The 10,641-nt window shown below is 35.7% G+C and overlaps 1 protein-coding gene across 2 annotated transcripts; it reads left to right on the top strand.

The window, feature by feature from the left end:
* The first annotated feature begins 2,181 nt into the window (after positions 1-2,181).
* On the top strand, positions 2,182-8,554 carry LOC118214764 (UPF0547 protein C16orf87 homolog). 2 transcript variants are annotated; one of them, XM_035394962.1, is made up of 4 exons: positions 2,182-2,436; positions 3,693-3,789; positions 6,699-6,878; positions 7,735-8,554. In XM_035394962.1, exons 1-4 carry the CDS (start codon positions 2,401-2,403, stop codon positions 7,851-7,853), a joined length of 432 nt encoding a protein of 143 aa, XP_035250853.1. In that variant the 5' UTR covers positions 2,182-2,400; the 3' UTR covers positions 7,854-8,554. The 2 variants fall into 2 exon arrangements, with proteins under 2 accessions (XP_035250853.1, XP_035250852.1); XM_035394961.1 differs by lacking the exon at positions 2,182-2,436 and adding an exon at positions 2,470-2,715.
* The last annotated feature ends 2,087 nt before the right edge of the window (positions 8,555-10,641 follow it).

Raw genomic sequence — 10,641 nt, 5'->3', positions numbered from 1 at the left:
TATCTTTTTGACATTTAGAAGATCTAAATAGCATTTGTTGCTAATGTACTATTCATGTATTGCTTTTACCTGCTAGTTCGATGTAAATCATCTTAATTTATTTGAAGAATATTTTTTATTTTTTTTTTTTTTTTAATAATAATAAATAATAATTAAGCATGGAGAAATGCTAAATATATTTAATTAATTAGTATGTTTTCCTGTGCTATTTAAAAAAAAATATATTATTGTAGAGTCCACATACTGTACATGGTCTTATGAGAAACAGAAGATAACAACTACAGTCTTCCGTTGTGTTGTATTATAGGATTGAAAAGGACAGCAGTATTCTCTCACTCCTAATTGACACCCATTAATTACACAGCCTTTGTTTATTTGTAAAAGCCGTTTGTTTGGACAAGCGCATGATGGAGTATTTACTCAGTGGGTAGTGTGGTGCATTGTGCAATTCACAATGTAATTCCTCAGGCATTGTGAATTTGTCACAAAACCTACAGCACTGTAAACAAAAAATGTTAAAAAGCTACAATGCCCTTGCTTAAATTAAAAATATAATTTTGTATAATTTTCAACTTGCTGCATTGAAGCTGTATCAATACAACTTCAATACATCATTTTTATGGATATGTTGTAAAATAAATAATCATGCAATATGCTGATTGTCAAACAACATATTTTGAAATATTATATAAATATATGATCTTTGTAGACTTGATTACTTGATAGCAGGAAGATAACATCTCGTTTTAGAGTGTATTGCCCTCACTAAGAACAATTTTATTACAGGAAATTGTAAATAGATGAGGAGAATACAATGTTATATTTCACAGCTATTGGTCAGCTAATGTTTCCATATAGCATAACTGAAAGTTTGATTAGATATTATACATTGCATTGCACGTTACCCATTTTTAAATCAGTATAATGTAACACTGAAAATGTGGTTGCTGTATTTATCATTTGTTTTAACCCAACTCAACACAGGGTCATCTAATCAACCTCTTTAAAGCTTCTCAGACACTTTAGAATTAAGAATGTGTACGTCTCTGTATATCATGTTACATATGTGACGTTCTCCACTTCTGTATGTTGCTCTGGATAAGAGAGTCTGCTATATGTGATTGTTATGTAATATAATCTAATGTTATGAATGCACATACTGGGAAACAGTATAGTTTTCTTTATTATTTCCTTTTTGATGACAACAACATTGCCCTGGAACTCGATCCTAAATATCTGCTGTTTAGAGACTGGAAAGAAAATCACGGCACAGAATTGGGAAAGGAGTGTCATTGAGATGCGAGATACCTACACAGCACATTAATGCTGATCACTCAAGGGCCAGCATGGGAATTTTATGGATGTGAATTTACATGCCACAAACTGTATGGTAAAAAGTCACCTCTCAACAAAAATAATAAAACATTAAATCAATGTTTTAATTGAGTAATTTCAGAAATTAAATCTCTGTTCAAACCACATGCCTACAATTAATTTAACTGGCAGTATAACTAGTATTGTACATTGATTTTTCAGATCTGCATACTTCCGTTTTTATTCCACTAAAATGCAAGAGAAGCAGGTCTTGTGCGTTTTTGCTATTGCTGTGTCCTTTAGAAAAGCAACAAAATACAGCAGTAAATGAACCAGGGACAAATGTGATATTTTCAGATAATTTAGCTAGGAGCTAGGAAATAAAAAGGACACTAGGAAGGGAAGTAAGGATGTGTTTATTTATTCATTTTTTTATTTATTCTTGTTTATTTATTGCAAAATATATATATATGAATAATCCAACAAAAAAAGTCCATATAAGAATAAACAAAATAAAACAATAAGTAAATAACAAATATCACACACGGGTCCCTAGAAGTTTGCCAATACGTTTTACTGCATAAGAGACATATTATAGAGGGTTAATACATTTGAATCTTTATGCTTGATTATGTTTCATAAACATCAATGATTGAAAGTATAATGACTTTTTCCAAAATAATCATATTATTGACAACAAACTGCAATTCGCTGTCTATAAGGAGGTAAAAATAAACCATTGGAAAGCACTCGTTGACAACACGTTGACAACGCGTGATTCTAGACGTCAATTTCACGTATTTTTGAGCCGTTTGGGCTTCCATAATAGGAATGGGTGCAAGGAAAGGAAGCAAAGAGGGAAAATAATAATAATAACAAAAAAAGCAATTGGATCGATTGGACTGTATAGTAGGTTAACTGAAGGCGTGCTTTCCTATCTAGTTAAATACGCCTTAAACCCAGAGAGTAAGAGGTGGAGGCTTTGGGGGTATCCCATGTAAAAATTTTGCTGGTCCCTCCTACCTTCTCCGGTATGTACGTTCTGAGGCTTTTCCTCCCCTGAAGCAAGCGACTGAAGACTCACGCATGCTCACTGTTATAATGTGGGGAAAGCAAATTGAGGTCTGTCTACCAATGCTCGCTACAGATACTCTCAGTGCGCATGGTCAGTATTTCGGTGTGATTGATCTCGGTTTGGTGTGTTTCTGAGCTCGTGGGGCCGAATCAGCTGCACTTCACGCTTTGCTGGGTGTGCAGCGGGCGGAAGTTGGAGAGTAATATTACTGGATACAAATACGTATTCAAAACTTTTTTTTTTTACAAAGAGAACAAAGAATGTCGGCTATTAAGGCTAAAAAAGTAAAAATGGCTACCAAATCATGTCCAGAATGCGATCAACAGGTGAGAAATTATGCATATTTGACATTTTATTGAATTAAGTAGCATACCGTGTACGAATAATGCTGCTGTCACAGAAAAACGAATGCATCCGGACAGAAGTTGGCGTGCTGCTACGGAAAGAATTGGCAATAGCAAAACAACTGCTTTCGATATTCGTGTTTGGACTACTTGCATAAAATGATACTTCTTGATTGATAGCTATATCGCTAGGTGTAGCCTTCTGTGGTAGCTGTTACTTGGCAGAACAATGGTGATCCTAAAATGGAATCCTAAAGTTAGCCTACACTACTGATTCGCTTGCTAATACATTATTCAATTGGGCTATTGTTAGATAGTTATCAGTATTGAGCAAATTTCGCAACTGTAGGCTATAGCTTGCATATAGTATAGCTAGACCTCCAAATTTAAATCGCAAATCCGTGAATTACTTGGCTAAGTAATTATGAAACTACAGATTGTCTCAAATGTGATGTGAAAGTAACATTGCGTTAAAGTAAAGATATATCAAGATGGCTCAAAAGCTCAACATAGCTGCGTTGTTTTATTGATTTTATATGTTGTTTACTTCTGGTTTTCTCGAAGGCACTTTCATCTCAACAGCACGCAAGCTAAAAACGTTAAGTTGCCGGTATGGTTGTATTGGCAGATGTTCTGATGTAGCCAGCTATTGCTGGATTTCGTCAAGGACTTGTTCCGTAATATACAAGGGCACGCGCATGCATCGTTTGAGTCGGAATTATCCTTTGATATAATTCGGTCTGTAGCCTACGATATAGGCTACCGCACGGATGTAGTGTAAATAAGTAATTCTTTAGAAAGATAGCAATCCGCTAGTGATGTGCTGGTCGACACTAAGTAGCTATTTATGCAAAATAGATTGCTCTGTAACCTTGTGTGATGATGCTATCATACAATAAAGAAAATGCGTATCCCGGGAATATATTGTAACTTTCTATTTTTGTACCCGTTCCCTTCAGATTCCAGTTGCTTGCAAGTCGTGTCCATGTGGCTACGTGTTTATTAGCCGAAAACTTCTAAATGCAAAACTATCCGAGAGATCGTCATCTGGAATAGGTAATGGAATCGCTTGATTACCCTAATTTTTTCCAAATAAAACATGTGGACCTACAGGATAAATATTTTTAAAAACCGATGTAATGAAACTTTGAGTTTGGAATTGGCCATCATCATCATCTTCACAACGATGGCCTATTGTTTGGAAATATTTGGCATGGGTTAAACTATGCTTTTAGCCGCACAAGATAGCCTACTTGCTTCAGTGTGTGTTTACTAAAACAAATGTGTTTTTATGAATGTTGATGACATCAAATTTATCTGGGCTAATGTGAATTCGTGTGTTTGTCACATACTTAATTAAAATACAAACGAGACCAGAGTAAATATTTAAGGTTTGTCTTATTACCTGCTTTTTAATAGGGTTTTATGAATTTAGTTTGAAAGGATGTTGTTTCATTAAATTGAACAGAAGCACTTCCATTACTCTCCTGGTTTTAGTGCTGTTTAAAAATTGACATTTCAGTCCTGTCCCCATTTTGGATTTTTTATTTAGAAATTGCACTCCTTACTAACTGGAAAAGTTATCTTTTTCTTTCAGATTATTAATTAATTTATTTTTGTAAGATGCTTTGCTTGGCAAAAGTTCTCATTCATTTGGTATGAATATTTAACAGAAGAGCTGGCTGGCTGAAGGCGTTCTTGCATGAGCAAATACAGGGAGTGGTGGGGGATGGGAGCTTTCATTTCAGGCAAAAAAGCTCATTGACTCCGCTCTCCAGTGCTTTGCCTGTGAATAACTTCTGATAGGCCTGGTTGCTTTCTTGTAGTTCTGCCTGATAGTTGTTTATCATGGGAACAATAGCCTTATTGGGCTGAACCAAATATGCATTTGAAAACAACTAAATAAAGAAATGATGTATAAACATTTGTGTAATCCTGGTGAGAAGTATGTGGAAGTTTTGTTGAGGGCACTGAATACAACTCGAATAGTTCAGCACACTCATAGATGAACAGGTCATTCAGTTCTGTTTTGTAAGTTTGATTTCATAACATATGCTCTCAGGGTGTTGTGGCTGATAGTCTGTGACATCCTGTTGCTGTCAGATGCAGCAGATAGGTATTCATGACGGGACATAAACATTAATTAGGCCCCATCTTCCCTTGTTTGTCTTGGGAGTGGATTTTTTACACTGTGTATTTTAAGTTATGAATGGAATGTTTAACAGGTTTTGAACCTTTTCGTGAAGTTGCAGTCTGTAGAATAAAATGCTTTATTTAGTTTATATTTCATTGCATCATTTAAACATTGGTCTTTTCCATGAGCACTGAAATTTTGGCCTCATTGGTAGGTCAGAATAGCGCCATTTCAGTAAAACAGTCATCTCAGATTTCCGCTGGGCAGTATAAATGATTAAATGTTTAGTGTTTTTCTCATCTGTCAGAAGAGTGTAGCATGTTTTTAACCCTTGAAACGTATTAACAGTTTGTGGCAGTCATGGTTTTATTTTACCATGGATTCCTTTTCTCCTTATAACCACAATAAGAACACTGCATGTGGATTAGTAGATTGAATTTGTATAGGTTGAAATGCAAATCATGTTTGTGCACAATGCATATTAGAGTTAGATTTTTCTCCCATTTCACAGTGTGCTGATGTTTATTTCATTTAAATAATAATGGTCTGTTTTCGGCATTCACCCTCACAGAGAATTTGAGTAATTGTGAGAACAGCTGCAGGCGCTGACAGCTTGCAGGAAATTGGCCTTCTTTTACCCCCCTTTGCTAAGAAAGATAAAGACAATGACAATGTAAACATTTCCTTTTTGCTTTTCTTTTCTTTTAATTAATGGGTTTATTATGATTCAAGTATGAAAAATACATAAATTCTGGTGAATGTTTAGGAAGGATTTCAGCTCCTAGGAGATTAGGAGGTTCTCACACAGTGATACATCTTGGTGCTGGTGAGGCAATCTCCAGTAAATGGGATGAGTCATGTCCTTAATCTCTTCAAGGCAATCTTTGTTCATGTTAGGGCAAGCTGAACAGTACTGATACAGATAACTACATGTCCAATCAGGAGCTTTATTGGTGCAAGTGCATTGACACAATATGGTGACATTGTATAAAAATTGTCCATTAAATAAAATTGATGAAATTATATGTAAAATGTTAAATGGCTAACATTTTATAAGAACAGACAAGCAAGTTATTCATCAAATGAAGACTTATTATTTAATTGTGCCAAAATGTATTAACTTTTAGCATAGTGGAATGACTTAAATTTAAAGCACGCAAATTGAGTAAATGAAATACCGAGAGCAGAAATAACTAGGCTATGCATTAGGCTACGTTATGGTGTAGCCTATATGTGGCCTTGCATTCTTTTACAGCCAGGTCTATAATTATTGACACCCTTGATAATGATGACTAAAAGTATATAGGTAACCCATGTGTTTAAGTGTAACATGTCACCCATTATCTGTATTATTTTTCAAATTTTTTCCCTCATTTGAATAAAAGTTGCCAGTACTTATGGACCTGACTATGTCAGTCAGCCTCTGTATAATTCTGTCTGTGCTGAAGTAAGAACTAAAGGGCACATTTTGTGACTTGCTGTTGGCCAGAACATTCTGCATGAAAATAGCATTGTTTTTTTAATTTTGTATACCCACTAGATATGTGTTCAGTATAATGGATGCGGTTTGTGCCCAGTCAGAAAAGGCGTGAGCATTTATTGCATTTATTGCATATTGGTGCAGAAGGTAATAAAAAGCATGCACCTTCTAGCCTGATAAATTTTAAATTCTAGCATGTAAATAAAATTTAATAAAAACCCAAGCCTTGGAACATTATTAAAATGTGTTTTTTGTACATGATGTCTGTCCAATATTCACAACCCATTTGTAACATTTTAAAAACGTTTTTTTGGAAACAAGATCTTTATGTTTTGGCTGCAATTTTAATAGACAAACTGGATCCTAAGCGGAGGAGAACGGAGAGGATTCGGAGGGACAGGATTAATTCCACTTCACCTAATGACATGGAGAATAGGAGGCAGTCCCGTTCAAACAGTCAATCAGAGCAGATCCGCAGAGGGAGGGGTCGGCCCAAGACCACAACGCTCAAAAAGCAGGAGGAGGAGAAAGGTAGAGTTGAAACCACCAAATAACTCTCACACTTAGGCCTATGTTTATTTGAGTTGATTATTTGGTCTTGTTATTTAGTTAAGGTTTTTACATGAGTAGTTTTTGATCATTTAAAAGTAAAAATTTTTAAATTTAAGTGATATAGAATTTCTCATTGTGAAAATGGTTGATGGTATGGGATATTGTCCGACTTGTTTTGCATCCCACTGTTTTCCACATGGGTGTGGTCTATGCATGTATGCAGACAGGTAGTCTGCTTGATTAAATATACAAACGGGAGCCTGTCTTGCCTCAGCTTGAGAGTGATGTCTTACACATTGTTGTTTTGGCAGTGAAAATATTGCAGGTCTCAGATGAGGCATTACACAGGTGTTTGCACTCCAGCTGTGTTTCCTGCTGAGGCTCTGGCCTGCCTGCTGTGGCATTTGAAATTTTGTAGCTTCCTTTTCAAATGGCAATGCATGTGTCATGATGTGAGAACGGCTTGTGTGAAATATCCTCAGTGCACTGTTAGTGCTGGTTCAGCATTCACCAGTTAATGTATAGTTTTTGTGTCTATGGAAAAAATGCCATCACACTACTGTCCTATGAACACTGCTCACTTGGTTAAGCATTGTGAGAAGGGAGGCTTCGCTCCCTCTCTGCAATGTTGGTATCCCTCAAATGGTGAATTATTAATGTTCCTGGCAGAGCCACCTTTGTATTAAGGCCCAATTCCATTGATAACTACATCTATAAATGTCATTTGTGGAATTGTGTTTTCAGTGATATCTACATTTATAAATGTCATTTGTGGAATTGCAGCTGATGCTGTATTGTGATCAATTGTTTTCATTCACGTTTTCCCCTTCCGCAGAGAAGCAAGACAAAGAGATTGACATTTATGCCAACCTCTCGGACGAAAAGGCCTTTGTGTTTTCAGTGGCTTTGGCTGAGATCAACAGAAAGATCCTAGGTCAGAGGCTGATTTTGTGACCAGAATGCTTACAAGGGGACTTTGAGGCAGGAAAATCAGGACCAGTGCTACAGAGTCATGACTGGCAGCAGTATACCTGACAGACCGGACCCAGGAAGTGCTTTAGACCAACTGAAGGACACCCTCCAAAGGTCAGGTTCGACTCACCGACTTTACCAGGGTACAGTGGTTCCATGGATACATGTTGTGCATGTCCGAACAGCTGTCTTAAAGAACTTTCCTAATTAATGTAAACGGAAAGTGTGAGAAACTTAAATATTAATGTATTTTCCTATTGTATAGCCTATATCATGAATTCTTCATTATGCCAAACGAAAAAATGAGCTGTCGAATGGAACAAAAACTATTTTTAAAAATCGTTATTTCTGTTCGCATGGTGTCATTGGACAAAGAAATCAGTCTAAACAGTTAGAATTATGGGTCAGACATCTGAAGTTTACTCATCTGCAATATTGTCTTTACATGTCTTTAAATGTAGATGATAAACTAAACTATGGTGTTTGGTTAATGACTTTGAATTCTGTTTTAAATGTAGGGACTATTTCTTGGCAGTTAATATTTATTATGCCTGTACATTCTTAATTTAATTGCATATTTTATTCTGTTTTAACAAATGATATACATTTAATTTTGTAAAATATTTTTTTCTGTACTTCAATAAACTGAACTTCAAAGGAAAAGAGGGATTTTTAAAAATAAATGTATGCGGTCATTCATTTTTTCTGCTTTAAAATGAGTCCACAAATCAACCTGCAGTTCATAAAAAGACAATGAAATGGAAAATCAGAATTAGTGTATTTTTCTGTATAGGGGATGTACAGAGGTTTGGCATCACGCCACACAGGGCCATACCTCCTCTATCCTGTGCACATTCAGCAAAGTCACGCAGAAACATACTGGAACACTGTCGCATGTGTGAATAATATTTAGCCCAGATTTAATTTATCTGTCAAATGTAAGTCCTACTTTGTTGTGGGATTGTTTGTTTATGACGAAACAGTGCTCTCATTCGTTTAAAACATTTCGATAAGTTTTGTCTTAAATCTTGTTTCAGCTGCAGTCAGCTGAATTTGCAATTAATAAAATGTTTGAATTCAGATGATAAGTTCAAATTTATAATGTAAATTTAACCTAGTGAATTTCATTTTGCTGTAGATGTTTAATGTAGATTTCACATTCAATTTTGGCTACCTATGAAAACGCTTTACTGACAGTTGTGTGACTTACCCAGAGTCTGACCCAGTTCACTTCCGATTAAATTTCAACCGACTCATCAAATTTGATGTATTAACAGCTAGATTGTTAGAATGGTGACATTAGGTAATTCAAAAAAAAGATTATATATATAGACTATAAATTCCAAAAGGTGGATAAATCAAAGATAACACTAGCAGTTAAGCCAAATGGAAGCACTCAGCCTTGTACCTGAAGTGAATGTTGTTCTGATGATAACAATAATGACAGATTTTTTGTGACTTCTACATTTGCATATTTTTATGTATGTTTTTCAGGTATAATTTCTTCTGTGCATTCAGGCTTTTCTTAATGGTCCCTGCTCCCTTAATATTCATTAACCAGATGATTGACTCTCTCAGCTTTTTAACAATCAACACCTGTTTGAAATCTGCTTTCTTCCCAGAGACAGCTTATCAGAGAACTTTCTACAAATGGCTCAACCATGTGGAACTTCTTTCAGTTTCCATGGAGCTCTGCAAATTCCAGAAACATAGTTCAAAATGAATGAACTTGGGTCAGATTTTCTTCTTCACGTGTTCTATATACATTATACGTGCCTGACTGGCTGAAAAAACCCCTCAGGTCCAGTGGTCTGCTTGTTGCAATGAAAATATTTCACCCGGCCAGAACAGCAAGTCTGAAAATTTCTTACTGGGTTTATAACTTGAGTTACAGGAAATGAGGAAGTTAACAATGGCATGCACCCTGGCCAAATTCCTGCGGAAAAAAGCTGCTTGCACAAATGTGACAATTTCCTGCCATTGCAAATCTAGATTAAAGACTGCGATTTCCATACTGTGTCTTTGATATAGGCTCAGACCTAATATTAAACTAGATTACAAGATCTAGCTAAGGACGGAGGATATTTAAATGCCATACCACAGTAGATGCCTCTGCACTGAATTCCGCAGTGTAGAACATGAACAAAACTGCTTTAAAACAACATTCTCCAGTGTGTCACTGCAATTAAAAATTCTGTACATTTTTTATGCATACGATTCTTTAAAAAAATTGAGATACTTTATTACTTGTGGTTAATGTTTATGAATCCCTTGTGTACAAATCATTTTCTCAGTCAAACATTCTCTCACAATTCAGCAGCACTCTTTCCCAACAGCTATTTTCTCATTGCCTAGCAACAAAGATTTGTGGTTCATTCTGTCTTTTTTTAGGACAGATATTGTTGTATCTGCTCTCATCAGGTAATTCGGATCCAGGACGTAATTTGGAATACTGTACCAATTTTATAAACACATTTCTTTGAAATCTTTGTCTAAATGCCAGTGTGTAAAAGTGTATGCTCCAGATTTGAAACCAGATCACGGGTCTCATCCATTTACTTATAAGATTCCTTAACTGGAGAAGCCACTCGACAGCTGCCAAAATAGTTCTAATCTTATGATTATCCAGAATGTGATACAACTCTGGGAAAGGCCTGCAACTCAGCTAAGCAGGGATGGAAATGGAAATAAAGTGTTGCCCAAAATTTGCCAAAGATACAACAATCCCATTATTTTATAATGTTTTGATGACTCCCCAAAAATAGGTACT

This window comes from Anguilla anguilla, chromosome 16 (assembly GCF_013347855.1).
Source record: "Anguilla anguilla isolate fAngAng1 chromosome 16, fAngAng1.pri, whole genome shotgun sequence".
Lineage (NCBI taxonomy): Eukaryota > Metazoa > Chordata > Actinopteri > Anguilliformes > Anguillidae > Anguilla > Anguilla anguilla.
Note: the sequence above shows the minus strand (reverse complement) of the source record. Positions and strands in the feature narration are given on the sequence as shown.

Bases quoted from the DNA above. Each gene is read 5' to 3' on its own strand.
- LOC118214764 (XM_035394961.1), top strand. From the start codon at position 2,650: ATGTCGGCTATTAAGGCTAAAAAAGTAAAAATGGCTACCAAATCATGT. The intron at 2,716-3,692 runs GTGAGAAATTAT...CGTTCCCTTCAG, and splicing joins GTCCAGAATGCGATCAACAG to ATTCCAGTTGCTTGCAAGTC. The intron at 6,879-7,734 runs GTAGAGTTGAAA...CCCCTTCCGCAG, and splicing joins AAAGCAGGAGGAGGAGAAAG to AGAAGCAAGACAAAGAGATT.